The sequence below is a fragment of the Lissotriton vulgaris genome, chromosome 3_1, assembly GCF_964263255.1.
Source record: "Lissotriton vulgaris chromosome 3_1, aLisVul1.2, whole genome shotgun sequence".
NCBI lineage: Eukaryota > Metazoa > Chordata > Amphibia > Caudata > Salamandridae > Lissotriton > Lissotriton vulgaris.
The window spans coordinates 1,568,986,637-1,569,010,053 of NC_141689.1; the positions used below are offsets into that span (position 1 = coordinate 1,568,986,637).

The 23,417-nt window shown below is 43.8% G+C and overlaps 1 protein-coding gene across 4 annotated transcripts in view; it reads left to right on the forward strand.

The window, feature by feature from the left end:
* The window catches only part of SUSD1 (sushi domain containing 1), a 767,543-nt gene that overhangs the window by 374,857 nt on the left and 369,269 nt on the right, over nucleotides 1-23,417 (forward strand). For all 4 annotated transcript variants that reach the window (XM_086962059.1, XM_086962061.1, XM_086962060.1 and 1 more), the window contains 4 exons: nucleotides 2,666-2,845; nucleotides 3,961-4,140; nucleotides 5,640-5,740; nucleotides 19,526-19,715. In XM_086962059.1, the coding sequence (XP_086818185.1) occupies nucleotides 2,666-2,845; nucleotides 3,961-4,140; nucleotides 5,640-5,740; nucleotides 19,526-19,715 (651 nt within the window). The remainder of the gene's footprint in view (nucleotides 1-2,665; nucleotides 2,846-3,960; nucleotides 4,141-5,639; nucleotides 5,741-19,525; nucleotides 19,716-23,417) is intronic.

Here is a 23,417-nt window from a genome sequence, read left to right on the forward strand (position 1 = left end):
ACATCTAATAGGTTAGTGCAAACTCATTACCCTCAGTGATTGTGTGTCATTATATTGAGATCAACAATACCTACCTACCAAAATATTGCATCCAAAACATCACCTAATGCAGCATTGTCAATGTAGAAAATTGGGTTACTGGTTGAGGGGAGTGAAACCCTACTGAAGCAGCAACTTTACAGTAATAAAGTGAAAACACAACGCAAGAAATGTCACCAATTTAGAAAAATAGAGTACATTTTAATAGAGTATTTGTAACCAAAACGACAACTATCCAATAAGTAGAACTGAAGAAATGCAATTTTAGAGGTTTTGGTAAAAACGGTGCATAAAGGCACAAAGCGCCAACTGTGGTTATCTGGTCGTGCCAGACCGGCATAAAGTCGCAAGTTCAGGCCAACTGCAATGGAGTGCAGGCCGTAAACAGGGACCTAGTTAGGCCCCATGAACAAAGTACAATAAATCCTGGTTGTAGAGAGGTGTGAGTTCCTGCACTGATAATGCGTAGTGCAGCAGTGATTCCGAGGAGCTGCAGGTTAGTGGTGCGGGGGCCTGTGTCATGGATGTGTCACGCAGTGGATGCGAGATACTGCATTAAGGATGAATTGCGCAACTGTTGTTCCGAGGAGTTATTGGGCTGCGTTGCGAGGTCTTGTGTCAAGGAAGCATCATGTAGTGGTGGTTTCCGAGGAGCTGCGAGGTCCTGTGTCAGGGATGTGTCACAAAGAGGCAGTTCCAAGGAGCTGCAAAGTCCTGCAGTGGGGATGTGTCAAGCAGTTGCGGTTTCCATGCGATTGTGCGAGGTAGTACATCACGCTGCATCCGGTCAGCTTGGGCCACAGCTGGGTTGGCAAAACATCTTCAGGTCCTCTTCCAAGGGTCCGGGACTAAGTTGGCACCACTTGGGAGGGGGGCAAAATTCCCCGCAGATAGAGTCCATATTCTGGGTTCAAGGTGGTTGAAACCTTTTCTGTCCCTGAGGCTCAGAGCAGGAGGACAGCCAACTAGCCCTTAGGGTCACTCCGGTTCATGATGCATGTCCAGTTGTTCTTTCTCAGGCAGCAGAGTAGCAGAGGAGCAGTCCTTCTTCTAGCAAAGCAGCACATCAGTTCTTCTTCTGAGTCTTCCAGAGGTCCAGATGCACACTGAAGAGTTTGGTCTGAGGGTCCAATATTTATAATTGATGCCAGCTGTGAAGTGGGGGAAGCTTCTAGAGTTCTCCACTTACAGAGGTATGTGGAGTTTCCTGCCCTGGCCCCAGATTGTCTGGGAACACAAAAGACTAATGTTAAACCCTTTGCGAGTGCGCTGAGGCAGCTTCATTGTGATGTGCAAGTGTGGTGGGTGATAGCTTCACCCCCCAATCAGGTCAGAGATGACCTTCCAACACCTATTCCCCATTTGTCTCACAGTTTGGGACCAATACACAAAGCCATCTACACGAAGGAGCTATAGGGGTAGTGGGCAGGTCATCCCCCTCTCAAAGTCTTGTACACTACAACCGACCCGCTCACTCGGTGAGCTTCATCCACAGATCCGTACCACATTTCTGAACTTCCCGTGGACCAGCGGTTGCCAACTGTACCATCTGTATTTGCCAGATCTGGGTCAGATAGATACAAGTGGGGAGGGAGAACTTGGTTAAAACAGACTTTGGAAACAACGCAATTAATTACAAAAAATTTCTTTTTTAAGTGGTGACCCAGATCTGGTAAATACAGATGGTACAGTTGGCAACTGCTGTTCCTCGGGAAGTTCAGAAACGTGGTACGGATCTGTGGATGAAGCTCACAGAGTGAGCGGGTCGGTTGTTGAGTACAAGACCAATATACAAAGACCAACTGCCAGCTACACCTTGTCATGTGACCCAGGATACAGGCTACAGACACCAAATGGTTGGGAAAAGAAAGTGTCAACTTTTTAAAAGTGGAATTTTTAGAATTCTCACTTAAAATCAAACTGTACTATAAAAGAGGAGTTTAAACTACAATTCTTTAGAGACTAAACTCAACCTTCCCACCTGCTCCCAATTGAAAGTTATCACTTATTAAATCTGATAAGATAACCCAATGTTATCCTACAGGAAAGGTAGGCCTTTCAGTTGTGAAAAACTAATTTGAGCGTTTTTCACTGCCAGGAGATCTAAGAGTTAAAAGTACATGTCCAACTTTTTAAATACACTGCAGTCCACTAGTACCATTTAATATACAAGCCAAGCTGAAAGTTTGGGATTGACCCTGCAATGATGGCCAAGTCCAACAGTCAAATTAAGTACATGACTACTATCCATAACACCGCATCTCCTTACCTTGAAAATGTAATGGTGGTCAGTGTAGTGGAGGCAATATGTTTGTCAGCCAATATATCACATACATTATAGTGACAGTATTCCTCCGATCACTCTATCACACCTAAGATGACCTTTCACCGGCGTCCTCTTGTCGAACTTTACACACAGACATGAGAGATCAGTTGCACTCCTTTGAATATCAAGGCAGTCATAATTGCAGTGCTAATTCAACCCCTCGGGTGTTATAGAAGCCCATGCTGAAAAGCTTCAATATATTGCTTTTGGGCCTCTCCATAGTTGTTACAGAGGTTGACTGTGCCCAACCTTGACTTAATAAATGCTGACTTTTAAAACTAAACTTTTTTTGTATTTCAGCAATAGATTGTGGCAGGCCTCCTTTAATTCCACATGCACAGCTGATCTGGGATAACAACACTGGAGCTGGGAGCGTGGCGATGTACGTGTGCGAAAAGGGGTTCAGTAGAGCAAATGGAAGAAATGTATCCCACTGTATGTCTAATGGCTACTGGGAAGTTCCTGATATGCTTTGCAAAGGTAGCTTTGCTATTTGATTCAGAATATGATTTATTTCCAGTTTTCCACTATTGTGAATACATGTACGTCTGTCTTTTTGCATCTCTATTTGTCTGTCTGTCTGTCTGTCTGTCTGTCTGTCTGTCTGTCTGTCTGTCTGTCTGTCTGTCTGTCTGTCTGTCTGTCTATCTATCTATCTATCTATCTATCTATCTATCTATCTATCTATCTATCTATCTATCTATCTATCTATCTATCTATCTATCTATCTATCTATCTATCTGTCTGTCTGTCTGTCTGTCTGTCTGTCTGTGTATCTATCTGTCTGTCTGTCTATCTTTGTAGAAAAGTAGAAAAGAAATCTTGCACAATAAAACACGTTACTTTGAAGCCCAATGTAACAAAGTAAATTCACACAAATGCTTTAATTGTACGAAGGCAATTTTCAAATTAATATCTTCATGCAGCCTAACAAGCACACGTGTGCCCAAGTTCAATCACTGCGGACAAAACAGCAGGTAAAAGATATGCCACTCAGAATGATTGAAAAGTTGAAATTCCAGTCAAACAAATCTTCTTCTTCTTTTTACACGAACAGTGGCTAGCAAGTAGAAGTGTGGCTCACTGGTTAGAGCAGGCAGACCCTGAAGCAGAGGTCAGACCCGGGACCAGGGTTCAATTCCCGACGCGGCAGGGTCTTGAGCTCAAATGTCCACGGACTCGATAATTCTCGCTTCGGTGCCTGACCTAATCATGGGTTCACACTCTGCAACTCTGGGTATTAAGCTTGCTTAATCTCCACAACGGCTCCCCGCGGCGGGATGCCTCGCTTTCACCTTGGGGATGCCCTGTAGGGGCTATCTCACAGGGAAAAAGCCAGGACGGGTTCCCAAGGCAAGCGCTTAGAGACCCCTGGGTGATAAGCGCTATATAAATCCAATATACAATACAATACAAACAAATCAGTCAGTATAACACACACGAATAGCACACATAAACTAATTTGTGCAGGTGCTGGAATGCGCCATTAGACCATCCATAAAGGTCTGAGGTGTGGGTTAGACGTGGAGTATTTTATTTTCCAGAAGAACGACTTCGTAATGTATAAAACTTGTCCCTCCTTCTCCTCAAAACAGAGCTCTACTGTGGTATCCCTAGGAAAATCGAACATGCTGAAATAGTGTGGAGCGGCAATGCAACAGTGGGAAGCAAAGCGCATTTTGTTTGTAAAAACGGATTCACAAAATCTGGTGGAAATAATTATTCGGTGTGCACAGATGAAGGTGTTTGGGACGAGAGTACTCTGACATGCACAGGTAAATGTAAACAACTAGAGAGCTACAGAAAACTAGAGGAGAAAACAATGATAATCACAAACACTAAAATAAAATTGTAATGAGTTGAATGTTAAAATCATATAGTGTAAATTCTCAAGAGATGTATGTTTTGGAGAAACTTACAAGTGAGGTGAACTTTGTTTGGCAGTTCCATACACAGTTGTCTACCTGATGCTTGCACAGTCTGGTCTGACATCATTCCCATTGAAATTAAAAGGTACTTGGCAATCACTGCCTAAGTCCCCTGCCTTCCAGCTCAGTCTGATTCGGGTGATTAACTTTGTATTGCCAGACCTAAAGTTGTGGCTAGTGGCGCAGTCTGGGGCAACCCCTTACTAATATTTTAATCCTTTTCTAATAAAGGCTTTGAGGATGTACACATGTTCCAACTTAACCCTTTTGTTCCACTGGAAGCCGGACTGCTCTTTCAAAGTCAGGACTATATGGTCCAATGTTCTTACATCTACCCAACCCAGAGCCTGTGCCCTTGAACATGGCTTTCCTGGAACACCAAGATCAGGTTTCTTGATGTTCCTAAGTATGTAAACCTAGACTCCCTGGTTTGCACGCTTGTTGTGGTGGTCATTGTTCCCAGTTCATGACACCGCAGGATTGGATAGTTCTGTCAAATGTTCTCTCAAATCTCAGAACCCTAGTTTTGTGTCCTTAAAAACAGCAGAGCTTATTCATCCATGACTTCTATGTTTCAGGCAGTTTCTGATCTTCAACATTGCAATCCTCAGCACACGTCGAGGACTCTCAAGTATTTTTCAAAAGTACAGTGTTTTCACAAATAATATACACGTAGGTGAGTCCTTATGGTGTTTCTTTAATCTCAGGGTCTTCAAATAGCCGACACGTGTTTCGTCGCATACATGGGAAATTGTCCCGCGACTTTATCAAGGTTAGGTGTTCTGTGAAAGAATCTCTTCTTTCTGGTGATAATTCCGACCCACAAGGGGTTCCGTATCTTACGACGTCTGAACGCGTGTATAACTTAGGGATTCCAATATATCCCTGAAGTCTTCAGCGTGATTTAAAGTGTAAAGTGCCTCAACGTTGTTCCTTGATGTTTTCTGAGTACCGGACACGCACTCAGAGGACATCAAGGAACGATGGTTTGAAGACCCTGAGATTAAAGAAACAACAAAAGGACTCACCTACGTGTATATTATTTGTGATTACATTGCACTATTGAAAAATACTTGAGACATCCTCAACGTGTGCTGAGGATTGAAATGTTTTTGTATTTAGTGGACTTAGGTCACTAGCTTTGGGGAGGTCAGTGGTTCTCCCCACCTTGCAGCACCGTCGCCTCATATCAGCTGGTTTCTTTTAAAATACATGTGCTATTCTCCTGTGTGGCAGCCTCTATCCTAAAAGTATACCACAGACTGTTAATTTTCCAGTTTCTGATCTTGTAGAGTGACCTTGCTGTTTTACTGATGCTTATTATAATTTTCTTTTACCTTTACCAGCGGATAAGATCGACATCATAGGCAACCTTACTTTAATCAATGAAACCTGTCTGAGGTGGAGGAAAGCATCTGGACGGGTATCCTGGAAGCTTTTTTACTCGGTGAGCAACATAACAAGCTAAGTGCGGGAGTCGCTGATTACTGTAAACTGTTTTAAAACATTTTAAAGTAAGAAGTAAAAGACCCTACCCATGCTCAACCATTCCGCACATCCTGGCATATACCTTATTTTTCTGGTGACAAATGTACCCAAAAGGTTAAAACCTTTCTGGTGGTCCTTTACTATGGCTTCATCAGGGCCAGAAGCCTCCCCTCTTCAAGCCTCTCTCTTTATGTGAGAAATTTGAATTTATTTCTGTGATGGCACATCCTCAAGAAATGCACAGTTGCTGATAATTCACTTACTTTTGTTGACCCTCAAAGCACCTGTATCCACTGTGTGCATAGTGGGAAGTCATATACCACAAATGTGCAGCATTAGTTAGTTAGCCCTTTTAATATTACCTGAATCTGAAGCCTTTCATTCTCCATGCGCCCAGAAGCCTGCAACAGCATTAAAGGGCCAGAAAGATGTGATCTGATTTTTTTTAACTTGAAGAAGATTTTGCCAGCTTGCTTTTGAAGCCACTGTGATTTTGAATTTGCTTTTTTAGAGACTATGGTGTAAACAGTGTTCCAGTAAATGCATCCTGATACCATCAAAGCCTTAGCTCAGTTTGGTGTAATACTTGGAGCATAAGGAGAATGCTTCTCTTAAACATGAGCTGAACTTTTTTTCTATCACTGTTGTAGTTAGGTGATCAAAAAAGCATTTTACATTCAGCCATCCTCCAGGGTACTGCCTAAGGTTTTTGAGTGGTGCCTAGTTTGTTTATTTAACTAGATCAGAGTTCTCCAAAGTCTGTCCCGGAGGACTGGATCCATGCCAGATTTTTAAGTTAACTACATTTGTCCAAATGGGGATATGCAACAAATCTGGCATGGATCCAGCCCTGGACTAGATGGCCAGTAGCTATTTTCTCATTTGTCTCCAACTCTTAGGATTTCAATCTTAGAGCTGTTTTGGACCAAGTACCCCTCTGCCATCCAGTGATGCACCTCAGTTTGGCATGTATTGATGTTTTTATAATGCTCTTCTGAAATACCCAGCTTATGTGTATTTAGAAAATATTTGCATCCATTTGGAACTGGAGTTTGTGCAAGGATAGAATCTGGGTTAAAGATCTCCTAATTATTTAAGGAGATCTCTCTGGGGCCCACACACAACCTACTTAACTGTTGAAGAAAATAAACTGATTCAAATTTCCTGGATTCTGCTTGACAGGAATATTGAAACCCATTGAATTGAAGTGGCGGTCATCACACACATTTTGTCCAGATGCTTCATACATTTTTGGGTTCAGCTTGTCATATGATGCTTATGTCTGAAGAGGATGAGGATTTCTGATTATACCTGGTCAGGAGACTCGATCCAGGGTTTCCTAATATTGACTAGTGCAGTCTTAATTGTTGTGTCTTGTCTGAAGTGTGATATTCTGTCATGAAGAATGTAATTTGCTTCTAAGAATTCTTGCAGCTGCCAGGATTCTGTGGATGAAGAACATTTTCAAAATCACTCTGCTGTCTACTGGATTCTTTGGGTTTGCCAATGGATTATTCAATAAGGAAGTTATGATTAAACTTTTTAATGCATTGGGAACTGTTGCTCGCCCGAATGGAGCATTAATAATTCTGGATGTCTCCAAGTCTATTGAGGGTAGCTATTCTTTCATAATGTTTGCAGAGACAGGATCAACGTTCAAAGCTTTTAATGTATCCGCTGTGTTGAGCATTTCTTCCAAATTCAATGAGGTGCAGAATGGAATTTTTTTTGAAAGATTAGGGGCCCGATGTAGGTAAAATTGATTTACCGATTTTTAATTACCGAATTTTACTGATTCGGTAATTGAAAATCGGTAAATCAATGTGGTGGACATGTAGGTATTTCCAGATGTGGAAATACCGATTCTGTAACATTCGGTATTTACCGATTCTGTAAATACAGAATCGGTATTTCCCATTGATTCCTATGGGCTTCAAAGCCCATAGGAATCAATGGGAAATACCGATTCTGTATTTACAGAATCGGTAAATACCGAATTTTGCAAGGGTGCAGGGGGTGTCACTTTGACACCCTCTGGCACCCCACAAATAGGCATGTGCGCCATGTGGCACACAGACGTGCCCTAAGGGCATGTCTGTCTGTCACATGGCTAGGTATGCATGCACACATGTGCATGCACACCTGAAATCGGTATTTTACCACACAATAGGATTGTGTGGTAAAATACCGATTTTGTAGGGCCTTTGGGACTCAGAAGAGTCCCACCTACATCTGAGATTTACCGAATCGGTAAAAATACTGATTCGGTATTTTACAGAATCGGTAACTTTACCGAATCGGTAAAGTTACCGATTCTGTAAAATTGTGCCCCTACATGCCAAATCATGTATACCGGTCGGTAACGGCCGAAAATACCGATTTTCGGCCGTAACCGACCGACCTACATCTGGCCCTAGATGTTCAATTAGAATTTTAGAGAGGATGACAGGGCTCTTTCAGATGTCTGATGATCTCTTCAGGATGTGTTTTTACGTCAAGAAGATCAAAACCTTTAAATGCACAAACTCTCTCACTTCTTTAACTATATTAAACAGTTCTTTTGGTTATGTGCTTGATGAATTCAAGTTGCATAATGCTGTTTCCTTGCCCTCTTGTAACCTGTGATAAACCCTCATTTGGACTTTATAGATCTCTGATTGGAATCTTCTCTACCATCATTCCATTTTCCATCAAACTCTTTTTATATTTTCTGGCTGTAAGCTGAACTATGTATTGGCCATCTTGGCCACATACTAGTTTTTTTTTAGCTTTAGCGGGCTACTATTTTTAGAGTCCATATTTTCTGTGATTGACATACTGGAGAAGAAGATCTGGACAGGTCGTAATTGAGATTTGCAGGTTAAGGGGCCCATTAGGATCACGGGCGGCGGTGGCGATCTGCCCGTGATCCGACCCCAATTCCTCCCCGCCATATTACTATGGCGGGGGGGACCGCGGCGGATGGAAAGACCGTCCCCCCCTTTACCCACCGGTCAAAGAGTTGACAAGGCGGAAAAGGGTTTAATATGGTGGCGATGTTTGTTAGATACCGCCATCCATATTACTATGCAGGTGGGGACATGCCTTTCCGTGGGCAGTGTTTGACATTGGGGCCCCGTTGCGGGCCCCCAGGGACTCTGGGGGGTGCACACGGGGGGTACCTATGGTACACCCCAGCAGTTCCATGCACAACATGGCAGGCACTGCACGGTGCCTGCCATGTTGTGCATGGAAGTGCACAACATGCCTTCCTGGCATTGTGGCGGGCGGTGCTGAGTGCACCGCCCGCCACAATGACAGAAATGCAGGATGCGCCCGCAACTGTGGCGGGCGCATTCTAATTGCCCCCACGTGACCCCCGCCCTTATGGCGGGCGGTCCCGTTTTCCGGTAGGGTGGCGGGTGGCCAAAGTCCACTCTCCATCCTAATGACCCGCTAAGTGTGGTGGTTAACACTTGTGGAACTTTGTTGTTAAGATCTTACTGTGATCCTAGCACTTACTACTGTTATAGCTTTCAGACCATTTCCTTTTAGTGTGATTGTAAGTAGATATTGTAGAAAATGTTATTAGGGAATTGATTATTCTAAGATTTAGGCGCAACATTTGGATCTGCGGTGCCGATACTACAAGTAAAAACCAAGTCCTATGTGGAACCTACCAAATAAAAAGGGTACCATGACCATTTAGATGAATCCCTGGTTTGCAATAGTTTCCATGGTCTGTTTGGCACTTGGTGATTCTGAGGAGCAATCCTCTGTGTGAATCAGCTTGGTCTCCACGGCCAGGTTCACAACTTCACCAGTGATGGCCAAGCTGTAGCCCAGTTTATGATATATTAGAGAAATGATGAAGGAACTGTTAGAGCATTGTGAGATCCGTTATGTGGTGATCTCAAATTACATATACCTCAAATCCAGTACCATGGTACACAACAATGACTCACGGTGAAGGAGTGCCAGTTCTCTGCCTTCACCGCAGATCAGTTTTTCAAAAGGAGGTTAAAGCATGGTGAAAAAGCACGTCAAGCGAGATGGCAGCATTAGGAGAGAATCCAGTTAATGTCACCCCAGGTACAGCAGAATCTTTATTTTCCATGATAAAGTGTATTTCAGGATAGTGTTTTCTTGCTGCACAGGCACTTATTACGCCAATCCTGGGGCTTAACATCTAAGCTTGGACAGTTTGGTGTGTCATGATGCAGTAGCATTTGACATTGATATCATTTTGTGGTCGCAAGGGGTCGTAGCTGTGGCCCCTGGCTTGGTCTTTGCGACCCGTAACACTGCCTTTGGCGACCCCTGGCCTCAGAGGAGGCATATTCAGTGCCAGGGACACAGGGGCAGCTGGGGCTCCACCCTCTTTATTTTCTGTCAATTTTTTTATTACACTAATAGTGAATACATAAATGATATTAGTCACTAATAGTGTAATGAAAGCGGAGTACAATAAGCGGGAATAAGCCCTTCCATGGCAGCTGAGGCAAGTAAAAAATGCTTTTAAATGAATGTTGTGTGCATGCTTGTGGGTGAGAGAGTTGTTAAGTGTGAGAGAGTGCATATGTGTGAATTTGTGTGTATTTGTAAGTATGTGTGTGTGAGTAAAAGTGGAGGTCAAAGGGCTTGTGATGTCACTTCTGCCACCCCTGGCATTTCAGTGAATTGATGTCCATGGCTTTTTTGGGGCTGATTTAGTGAGATACCAACTGGAGTTACAAAAAGGGTCCCAATGCCTCATCATTACAGGGTGGTCTGGAGAAGGGTTCTTTAGCATGAGTCCCATCTCTACCATATTATCGGTATTGCCACTGCCAATGTAAAGGATTCCTTAAAATGCTTTCATCTGGATGTGCTAAAAAGTCCTTATCCATCAGCTTCGGTCATCCTGATGTATAGCTTGATTCCTATACCCCACAAGAAGGCTGTGCTGCTTCCAGTATATCAGTTGCCCCACAGGGCTAAAGAGGGTAGTTTAGATTTTTTATAAATAGCCATGTCCATGCCTACCAATTTCTTTAGAGGACTTGAGGTGTAGGCCTCTGTCACGTGCATTCGTTGGTAATCTAACTAATTTCCCAATGCACATGAGTGCACATGTATTGTGATGCATGGCAGCCATTTTGTTATTTTTCATTTAGTGTTCTAGCCCGGCAAACAGCCATTTCAGAACAGTAAATTAAAGGTAAAAAATATTTTTTTAAATGTAACCAAGCGTCTAGTATCACTTTGTACCTGCCAGGCCGTTTTAAAAAACGAAACGAAATACATTTTAAAAATAAAAAAATACAAATCAAAATATTTAAAACAGTGAGCAAGACGGGGCGGAAGATGGTAAGTGGGATGAGGAACAGTGGGAACTGGTGAGTAGGGGAACAAAAAAAGTGCAAGTGGGAGGGGACTTCTATGAGCGCTAAATGGTACGGAAAAGAAAGAGCCCTCTGAAGTTAGCAGTAGAAGGATACAACTCATCCAGTCCAACCACTGTGACATCAAAATGCATCTGGGCGACCAAACATAAGAACAGGATAAACCATTGAACTCAAGAGTGGACACCTAAGGTAGACAACAAAGCCATCCTGTCATGAACAACTAGATGACCCATATCCCATTCGAAGTGTATGTTTTGTATTGAAAACAAAAGATCTTCCTTAGCAGAAACCTAACAAAGATCTCCCTTGTATGGTTTGCAAATGTTCTCAGTACAATTGCACTAAACAGTGCCCAAAATGCATCTGTTTACAATGGCTACAGGATAACAGTGCCATATCTTAAAACATGGCTCAGTGCAACAGTGCTGCTTTTCCCGTTTTATAGCACATATACATGCACTCTGGGATCGGGTACCACCACACATTATTTCAAGCACTACATACTAATCTAGTCCAATATAGCTCAATTTTGTGCCAGCCATCACTCTCAGTATCTCACACTATGGTTAATCACTGTCACAGGATGTACACCGCATCTCAGAAACAGCCCAATTCTTGAGAAGAATTTACATCTGCACCTGAAGGTTTACTTCTACGCTTGTTTACTCCTACGTTTGGATGTAGATTTACAACGTTTGAGAATTCACAAAGGTTTCTTAGAGGGGTCATAAAATGCTGTGACAGTCACAGATTTACAGCAGTGCTCTGAAAACGTTATCAAATGACAATTTACTCATGTGAAAACGTGTAGCAAAAGTGCACTTTGTTTCTCCAAATGTATTTTTTCCCTTTTGGAGAAATCCCTTTACCCTGAACCCCCACCAGTTTTGGTCATGTTGTCAGCACATTTCCACCCCAAATTTACTACTGCCCATGAGATGAGTAAATCTCTGAGCAAAAGTTAGTAAATCCAAACAAGTATGTTGGTGAGTGTTCCCTGCCCTGCATCAAGCACTCTACACTGTAATAGAAGGTGTCCACACATGAAAATGTATGCGTAAGAAACACTTTTTACAGGCCTAAGCCATGTTTTATGAATAGCACATGTATTGTACCTTTATAAAAAGGCGGTAGGTGAATGTGAGTGGCACATACATAGCTCTGGAAATTAAACCCAAATATCCACTATCAGTTTTATGTGTGATCGCCCCTTGTTAGTTTCACCCAGGATCTTTGTCAAAAAAAGCTTTATACATTATGTCCCCCTTGCACATGCACACTCATCTGCAGAGGCTGTTTACCTCTTTTTTTATGTACACCCTGCCTCATTTAAAAACTTCTCTTTCTCACAGGTTGTATCACTCACCCTGTCTGCATCACTCTTCTTTGTCACACACCTTGACTTCAGACCCTTCCTCTCTCTTTCACACTCTCTCTCACAGGCACACAGTCACAGTCTATCTGGCACATCACATGTAAGCTCTAGAACATCTTAGGTTCCTATACAATAAGGTCAAGTCTCATCTGCAGGGCCAGTAGTGCCTCTGGCAGGATGTGCCATGTTGTCCTGCACTCTGTGACGTCCCTGAAGAACTGCTCATGGAGGAGCCCTGGAGTGACCAGTTTCTGGATATTTGTGAGACTGGGGAGAGGTGGTAAACACAGATTTAGAAACCTGTTTACCTTTGGAGCTGCTAATAAGAAGAAATATTGAAACCTGCAGTGAAGTGCCCAGAACCGGGAACTATCCCCAAATACTTTAATGCAGCCCCTTTAAAACAGGAGCCCTTAGGCTGGTTGCATCCATGGATAGTCCTGCACTGTTCTGGGTTTGTGATGATGATATGTGTAACATCAGTGCTCCTCCTACAGGCATTGGCCCCACCCCCATTAATAGAAGGAGAGGTCTTGGTGCTCAGGGGCAGAAACTGGGGGGCTGTAGAAGAGTGCTACTTCTTTATACCGTGTGCCTCATATTCTAAGTAGACGAGTGCTACTGCTCTACCGCTGCATGCCTCATATCCTCTGTAGATGGGTGCTACTGCTCTATACCGCTGCGTGCCTCATATCCTCTGTAGATGAGTGCTGCTGCTCTATGCAGCCTGCCTTGTATCCTCCGTAGACGAGTGCTACTTCTTTATACCGTGTGCCTCATATTCTCTGTAGACGAGTGCTACTGCTCTATCGCTGCATGCCTCATATCCTCTGTAGGCGAGTGCTATTGCTCTATCCCGCATGCCTCATATCCTCTGTAGACGAGTGCTACTGCTCTATACTGCTGCGTGCCTCATATCCTCTATAGACGAATGCTATTGCTCTGTACCGCTGCGTGCCTCCTATCCTCTGAAGATGAGTGCTACAGCTCTATACCGCGTGCCTCTTATCCTCTGTAGATGATTGCTACAGCTCCATACTGCATGCCTCATATCTTCTGTAGAAGAGTGCTACTGCTCTATACCACATGCCTCATATCATCGGTAGACAAGTGCTACTTTTCTATACTGCGTTCCTCGTATCCCCTGTAGACGAGTGCTACTGCTCTATACCGCATGCTTCATATACTCTGTAGACAAATGCTACTTCTCTATACCGCATCCCTCATATCCTCTGTAGACCAGTGCTACTGCCCTATATCACATGCCTCATATCCTCTGTAGACAAGTGCTACTTCTCTATACTGCGTTCCTTGTATCCTCTGTAGACAAGCGCTACTGCTCTATACCGCATGTTTCATATCCTCTGTAGACAAGTGCTACTTCTCTGTACCGCATGCCTCATATCCTCTGTAGAGGAGTGGTACAGCTCTATACTGCATGCCTCATATACTCTGTAGATGAGTGCTACTGCTCTATACTACATGCCTCATATCCTCTGTAGATGAGTGCTACAGCTCTATACTGCATGCTTCATATACTCTGTAGACAAATGCTACTTCTCTATACCGCATCCCTCATATCCTCTGTAGACGAGTGCTACTGCCCTATATCACATGCCTCATATCCTCTGTAGACAAGTGCTACTTCTCTATACTGCGTTCCTTGTATCCTCTGTAGACGAGCGCTACTGCTCTATACCGCATGCTTCATATCCTCTGTAGACAAGTGCTACTTCTCTATACTGCGTTCCTTGTATCCTCTGTAGACAAGCGCTACTGCTCTATACCGCATGTTTCATATCCTCTGTAGACAAGTGCTACTTCTCTATACCGCATGCCTCATATCCTCTGTAGATGAGTGCTACAGCTCTATACTGCATGCCTCATATACTCTGTAGATGAGTGCTACTGCTCTATACTACATGCCTCATATCCTCTGTAGATGAGTGCTACAGCTCTATACTGCATGCCTCATATCCTCTGTAGACGAGTGCTACTGCTCTATACCACATGCCTCATATCATCTGTAGACAAGTGCTACTTTTCTCTACTGCGTTCCTCGTATCCCCTGTAGACGAGTGCTACTGCTCTATACCGCATGCTCCATATCCTCTGCAGACAAATGCTACTTCTCTATACCGCATCCCTCATATCCTCTGTAAACGAGTGCTACTGCTCTATACCACGTGCCTCATATCCTCTGTAGACAAGTGCTACTTCTCTATACTGCGTTCCTCGTATCCTCTGTAGACGAGTGCTACTGCTCTATACCGCATGCTTCATATCCTCTGTAGACAAGTGCTACTTCTCTATACCGCATGCCTCATATCCTCTGTAGATGAGTGCTACAGCTCTATACTGCATGCCTCATATACTCTGTAGATGAGTGCTGCTGCTCTATACCGCATGCCTTATATCCTCTGTAGACAAGTGCTACTTCTCTATACTGCGTTCCTTGTATCCTCTGTAGACAAGCGCTACTGCTCTATACCGCATGTTTCATATCCTCTGTAGACAAGTGCTACTTCTCTATACCGCATGCCTCATATCCTCTGTAGATGAGTGGTACAGCTCTATACTGCATGCCTCATATACTCTGTAGATGAGTGCTACTGCTCTATACTACATGCCTCATATCCTCTGTAGATGAGTGCTACAGCTCTATACTGCATGCTTCATATACTCTGTAGACAAATGCTACTTCTCTATACCGCATCCCTCATATCCTCTGTAGACGAGTGCTACTGCCCTATATCACATGCCTCATATCCTCTGTAGACAAGTGCTACTTCTCTATACTGCGTTCCTTGTATCCTCTGTAGACGAGCGCTACTGCTCTATACCGCATGCTTCATATCCTCTGTAGACGAGTGCTACTTCTCTATACCGCATGCCTCATATCCTCTGTAGATGAGTGCTACAGCTCTATACTGCATGCCTCATATACTCTGTAGATGAGTGCTACTGCTCTATACTACATGCCTCATATCCTCTGTAGATGAGTGCTACAGCTCTATACTGCATGCCTCATATCCTCTGTAGACGAGTGCTACTGCTCTATACCACATGCCTCATATCATCTGTAGACAAGTGCTACTTTTCTCTACTGCGTTCCTCGTATCCCCTGTAGACGAGTGCTACTGCTCTATACCGCATGCTTCATATCCTCTGTAGACAAATGCTACTTCTCTATACCGCATCCCTCATATCCTCTGTAAACGAGTGCTACTGCTCTATACCACGTGCCTCATATCCTCTGTAGACAAGTGCTACTTCTCTATACTGCGTTCCTCGTATCCTCTGTAGACGAGTGCTACTGCTCTATACCGCATGCTTCATATCCTCTGTAGACAAGTGCTACTTCTCTATACCGCATGCCTCATATCCTCTGTAGATGAGTGCTACAGCTCTATACTGCATGCCTCATATACTCTGTAGATGAGTGCTGCTGCTCTATACCGCATGCCTTATATCCTCTGTAGACAAGTGCTACTTCTCTATACTGCGTTCCTCGTATCCTCTGTTGACGAGTGCCACTGCTCTATATCGCATGCTTCATATCCTCTGTAGACAAGTGCTACTTCTCTATACCGCATGCCTCATATCCTCTGTAGATGAGTGCTACAGCTCTATACTGCATGCCTCATATCCTCTGTAGACGAGTGCTACTGCTCTATACCGCATGCCTCATATCCTCTGTAGACAAGTGCTACTTCTCTATACTGCGTTCCTCGTATCATCTGTAGACGAGTGCTACTACTCTATACTGCATGCTTCATATCCTCTGTAGACAAGTGCTACTTCTCTATACGGCATGCCTCATATCCTCTGTAGACAAGTGCTACTTCTCTATACGGCATGCCTCATATCCCCTGGGACAGGTAGGAGGGATCATGTTATCAATGGCTTCCCCTGTTACTTCTCTGTCCCGGTGTAGCAGTTGAGAGCAGGGGCAGATGAGTTTGGAGACCATACACAACATAAAATTATAGATGAATAAAGAGTAATTGTGCAGGAATGTTTTTCACCTCAGGGTTTTGAATGATGTCAAATATGCAACTCGAGCTTCACTCTTGTCGTCTATTTGATGTCACTCAGAGCCCCTTGGTGGAAAACATTCCTATAATTCACTATTACCTCTCTATAATTCTATATATATGTTTTACTTTTTAAAACTCATGACAACCTGTTATGTGGTTTACTGTTTTGAACTAAAGATATACAATTTTAGAAAATAATTGTTCAGCTATTACCAACAAAAACTGATTCCACAGCATGGTTGCAGAAGAATAACTAAATACTCAGTGATACATTTCTGTTGCTATAACTAGCTGCTCCTCTGGGTTTTACTCCTTGCTGCCATCCTGGACAGAACTCAGAGACTCCATCCTGAGCACAGCATCTCTTATAATTCTGTCTGCTGGGCCAAGTGACGCATGCTAAACTTGCACTAGTATAGGGCTGCATATCTGTGTCTCAGCTGCTGGATCACTATGAGCATGCACAATAGAGCACACAGATGCAGGCTCTTGCCAAGTATTTCCCTGTTCTGCTCCCAGTAACAACTCTTAGAAGTGAAAAAGCCATTACAGTTGGGTGCATTTGACCGCTCGGCCCCGGTGCTGATGCACTGTCTGCACCGCTGATAGGTATGCCTATGTCTACAAAGTGTGAAGAGGACTCAGTGCTTGTTTTGTGAGAAACACAGGTGCAGGTGCACAAAGGTTTTCTTGGAAATGAATATTGAGGATGCTGATTGCCAAGCTTGCCTGGTCTGGATTCCACCTCCTGTTTCTTTCTTCCACCACTCTACACTTCCTGTCTCTCTATCTTCTCTTTCAGGTTTCCTTTCACCCCTGCGTTCTTCCTTTTCCACTGTGTTCTAATCTTTCTCGTACTCTTTCTTTCTCTTTTGAACCACCCTTCTCTTCTCTTCCTCTGGGTGCAAGTACGATGAAGAAAAACAATTTCTGGTTCCCACAGATGAGTATCAGTGCCCGCCACCAGCAGCCATTGGCATAGATTAAGCACTGCCTATAATGGTGGACTTTGTAAATAGGTTCTCCAGGACACTTTAGCAGTTTTTATGGACCAGAAAGCTTTCTTTGATTAGAAAACTTTAAACCGAAGAAGAGAAGATGGTGGCTCTTTGGAGGAGTCTTTCCATTCTCTTCTATTATTTTCACTAGTAACCCAAATATGGTGTGTTTAACTCTTCTTCGATATAGTAACCAGGGATTCCAGATGTGTTTCCAGTGCACACCATTTTCTTTTATGTTGATATGTTTTGTATTGCTTAGAAAACGGAACAGTTTTTGTGACTTTGATTTTATAAAGTATTATGAGACCTTCGTCCAATGTTTTACAACAAAAAAATAAAGCAAGCTGGTTTATGGTGTTGAAGTCCATAGTCAATCCCAGGTATGGCCGATGTTTTATAGTGCTGAGTCTATAGTCAATCCCAAGTATGTCAGGTGTTCTATGGTGCTGAGGTCCCCAGGTATGGCCGATGTTTTATGGTGTTGAAGTCCATAGTCAATCCCAGGTATGGACGATGTTTTATGGTGCTGAGATCCATAGTCAATCCCAGGTATGGCTGATGTTCTATGGTGCTGAGGTCCATAGTCAATCCCAGGTATGTCAGATGTTCTATGGTGCTGAGGTCCATAATCAATCTCAGGTATGGCCGATGTGTTATGGTGTTGAGGTCCATAGTCAATCCCAGGTATGTCAGATGTTCTATGGTGCTGAGGTCCATAGTCAATCCCAGGTATAGCCAATGTTTTATGGTGCTGAGATCCATAGTCAATCCCAGGTATGGCTGATGTTCTATGGTGCTGAGGTCCATAGTCAATCCCAGGTATGTCAGATGTTCTATGGTGCTGAGGTCCATAGTCAATCCCAGGTATGTCAGATGTTCTATGGTGCTGAGATCCATAATCAATCTCAGGTATGGCCGATGTTTTATGGTGTTGAGGTCCATAGTCAATCCCAGGTATTGCCGATGTTTTATGGTGCTGAGATCCATAGTCAATCCGAGGTATGTCAGATGTTCTATGGTGCTGAGGTCCATAATCAATCTCAGGTATGGCCGATGTTTTATGGTGTTGAGGTCCATAGTCAATCCCAGGTATTGCCGATGTTTTATGGTGCTGAGATCCATAGTCAATCCCAGGTATGGCTGATGTTCTATTGTGCTGAGGTCCATAGTCAATCCCAGGTATGTCAGATGTTCTATGGTGCTGAGGTCCATAGTCAATCGCAGGTATGTCAGATGTTCTATGGTGCTGAGGTCCATAATCAATCTCAGGTATGGCCGAGGTTTTATGGTGTTGAGGCCCATAGTCAATCACAGGAATGGCCGATGTTCTATGGTATTGAGGTCCATAGTCAATCCCAGGTATAGCCAATGTTTCATTGGGCTGAGGTCCAATGGTGGCCTCTCTGTGGTTCCAGCTCGTAATTAAGAAGATATATTAAGTAGGGAATAAGTGGCACCATCAAATGGTGTTGCTGCTTTAGCAGTTTCAAGAAGAAACAGGTCAAATCTTCTGTTTTGTTATTTAAAATGTGTTCTAATAGGAGAATGGAGGCCCTCAAAAGCTTGAAGCCCGGCGAAAGAGCCCTGGCTGCCCTCCACTTGTAATAGCATTGGAAAAGCGTTCTCTCATATCTCTGATGAAGGATCACTCTTGTAACTAGCAGAAGATTGCTTAGGACACACAAGCCCTGATAAGCCACAGATTTGTATACATTTTATGAAATCTGATTTGAAATGAGGAATAAGCCCCCAAAGCCTCCTTTTTGATCATCTATCTTCATCCATGGCATTTGCAACCTTTGGACCCTTAAAGGCTCCATTTGTAAAGTTGTGGTCAGGTATGCTATTTCAGTTTCACTAGAGATGTGATGGTCACATTGACCTTCTGTATGCTCTTGCTTGCTGTAAATAAATCTTAAAGAAAAAACAATGTATTTCATGCTTTTGTTTTTTTTACAAAAGGTTCACGTTGATGGAAGACGATGGTACCAGAAAAAGTTTTCACACACGATATCGTTTAACTTCACTGCTGAGAGCGAGTCCCCGATGATTTGTTTGCGCTTGCACCCAGGTGCCGCCTACACTGTGAACGTTACTGCAGCATCTCCTGAGGGAGCCGTACTATGGCGGACAATGACGATACACACAGCCGGTACTTTGAGTCTTGTTAAATTATTGTACTGTGAAAAAGGGCGCTCTGTAAGAGATTGTCACTATCATCCTTTACATATCCCAATTCAGACTACAGAATGTGTAAAACATACTGGCTTGTTTAGAAGTCGTTCTAAATAGTCATATTTGAGCCACATAAATAACGTACTTGTTATCCTAATAAATAATTTAAAAATAGACGTAGCGCAATGTAAACAATTGTGTGTACAGAACAAAAGCACATTTCACATTGCAATGAACAAATGTTCTGTGCTTGTTTCTATCTATGCGGGACCTTAGGGATTAACAATCAACTTTTTCCAATTGTGGGACAATATCAGAGAATACCAGGTGAATGTGGTCAGTTTATATATGTTGAGCAATATAAAGAGGGACCAGGGGCAAATAAAGGTCCAGTATACACGTTCCAACAAAGGCTATGTATAAAGATGGTTTGCAGTTCCTATCAGAAAGGGAAGGTCGAAGGTTCCTTGCCGGAGTTCTTTTGTTTTGTTGGTTAAAACAAAAGAACTCCGGCAAAGAGCCCCTCCGTGGGGTCCATTGGGCATTGCAACGCCTGCCCAAGAGGATCTGCCGTATGGTGAAGCATGACACCCTTTGAGGTGTGTGAGGGCCCTTGCTCCTAAGGGAACAGATCAACTGATCTGCCTCCTTGGCAGCCTTCAACCTTCTCTTCCTAATAGGAACTTCATGCCTTCTTTATACACTGTGTATATGTATCTTACTCACGGAAAGCATTCCATTGAATCGTGTGATGTCTGCTTAACAATCAGCACTTTTCCAATTAGGAATCAGTTCGCCTATATCGAGCCCTTTTCACTCCAGACTACCAATATAGAGCATGCCTAGATCAATGATATTGAATTTACTCTCTTGCAATTGGCCCTTTTTTCAGGTTCATCCCAGGACTTTTTGCCTTCCTCATGTATTTTTTCTGATCTGTTGTTGGTGTTTGTATGACTCTGGGCACTTTACCACTGCTGATCAGGGCTAAAGTGCACATGCTCTTCTTGTATATTGTTCTGATGGATTGATGTTGCCATGATTGGTTTATTTGGTTTACTGTTGAGTCCCTAGTACAGAGCACTATGTGTGCCCAGGGTCGGCAAACCAAATACTGCTAGTAGGCTTGCAGCACAGATTGTACCACCTACACAAGCAGCCTTGCAACAAGGTCTCAGGCCTGCCATTGCAGTGCCTGTGTGCAGTCTAGTACTTCTGTGCCAACCTGGCAAGTTAGTGAAGTGCACTCACTTGCCAGGCCCTAACCCTCCATTTTCTTACATGTTAGTCACCCCTAAGGTAGGTCCGAGGTATCCCTGTGGGCAGGGTGCAGTGTATGTGAAAGGTAGGACATGCCCTGATGTGTGTGGCATGTCCTGATAGTGAAATCCTTCCAATTTCGTTTTTCACTATTGTAAGGCTATCTGTCCCCAGAGGATAAAATGGGGAGTTGCTTATAACATCTTATACGCATAACAGCCCTTGGGAACAAGATAGGAAAATAACGTTTGATATGCCTGAACTCAGAATGTTAAGCTGCATCTTTTAATGAGGGTGATTTTTACATTCTGGGTTTGAAAATACCACTTTTAGAAAGTGGGTATTTTCTTGCCTAACCATCCAGTGTGCCTCCTCTACGTTGTGTATTGACTGACTGGCTTTGGACTGACCAGGGCTGGGAATGTGAGTGTGTGGGAAGTGTGGCTCACTGGTTAGAGCAGGCAGACCCTGAAGCAGAGGTCAGACCCGGGACCAGGGTTCAATTCCATACGCGGCAGGGTCTTGAGATCAAATGTCCATGGACTCGATAATTCTCCCTTCGGTGCCTGACCTAATCATGGGTTCACACTCTGCAACTCTGGGCATTAAGCTTGCTTAATCTCCACAACGGCCCCCCGCGGCGGGATGCCTGGCTTTCACCTTGGGGATGCCCTGTAGGGGCTATCTCACAGGGAAAAACCAGGACGGGTTCCCAAGGCAAGCGCGGAGATACCCCTTCGGGGGTTGATTCTGGCGCTATATAAGAAATATAATAATAATAATAATAATGTGCATTCTGTTCAGACAGCCACCTGGGGGTTTGAGGTGTGCCCTGCCTTTCCAGGGTGAGTCAGGGCTGGGCTGCATTCACTGTAGGGGGAGGAGATTTCTTTCACACCTGAATGGGCCTGGCCTGCCAAGGACAATGCTGTCTCCAACTCCTGCCAGGAAGCTGCACCAGAGAAGACAGAATTGGTTTTGACTGGGCAAAGAGCTTTTCTGCACAAGAGAACAAAGATATTTATTGTATAAAAAGAGGGGCTCAGACCCCAGACTTTTAGATCACTTCTGGGAATCAAGAGGAACTTTTGCCAAGGAGAAGAGCTGGAGAAACTGAGGAGGAATACTGCCCCTGTGCTGTTTGCTGTCTGGGGTTGGTCTGCAGTGGCTACTTTCTGCAGAGGACAGGGAAAAGGACTTTAATGTTTGCTGTGTCCCATGCTTGAGGAAGATCTCCAAGGTTTTGAAACTGAACTTGCCTCCTGTTCTGAAGACTCATGAACACAAAGACTTCACCACCAGCTCCCCTGAACTTCCTTGCTGGGAGTTCTGACCTACTGAGAAGCGCCTGCTGTTGTTTTGGACCTCTGGAGGCTGTTTGCCGCTGGGAGCTGAAAAAGTAATGCCACTTCGAAAAGCGCAACACATCCTCACCTGTTTCCAATGCATCGCCAACAAAATCACTGCAGCACCTGCCCGCGGCTCGAGAAATCGAGAGATCACCACACTGATTTCGACGCAAGCCCTGCTGTGCAGCTGCAAGAACCCACGGATTGTCCCGGATCGTCACATCTCATTGAGGTGCCAGGTCTGTCGCATCGTTGGGGGATGCAGTAAGAAACCGACGCATCACCTTTCCACGTATTAAGAAGCCGACGCATCATCTCCTCGCCGGTAAGGAACCGACGCATCACCTCTCTTGCGTAGCAGTAAGGAATCAACACTTCTTCTCCCCCGGAGCAGGGAACCAACGCATCACCTTCCCTGACTGTAAGGAACTTTGGCATCACCATCCCTGCGACCCTTTTTGTTTGTGCGACACATCCAAGGTACTTTGTGTGAAAAGTGTTGCATCTACAATTTGCTTTGAACTGAACTATTTCTACCATTTGAAAGTCATATTTTTATTACTGTATTGTGGATTTTTATTGTTGTGGTCTTGTTTGGTTTAGGTAAAGATTACCTATTTTTCTAAACTGGTGTGGTGTCCATTTTTAGAGTTTTCACTGTACTACTGTATGTGTTCACAAATTCTTTACACATTGCCTCTGGGATAAGCCTGTCTGCTTGTGCCAAGCTAACAATGAGGTGAGCAGGGATTATTTTAGAAGTGTATCCCCCTTACCCTGACTAGAAGCAAGGGTTCCTATTTGGACAAAGGTATCTACCTCTGCCAACTAGAGACCTCCATTTGTAACATACTCGATGGAGCCTTTGCGATCCAAGATGGACGGCGGTCCAGCGTGTGCTAGTGTTCAGTGTAGATGGTAGTGCCACTAACAGAGTTGAGTGGCTCTTTGACAGAGTAGAGTAGATGTTGGGCTACAACTGCTCATACAAGAATTTACTAACTCACTTCAGCCCGACAAGGAGCTAACAAAGACCACTAAGAATAAGAGCTCTGGGACCATTATTTACG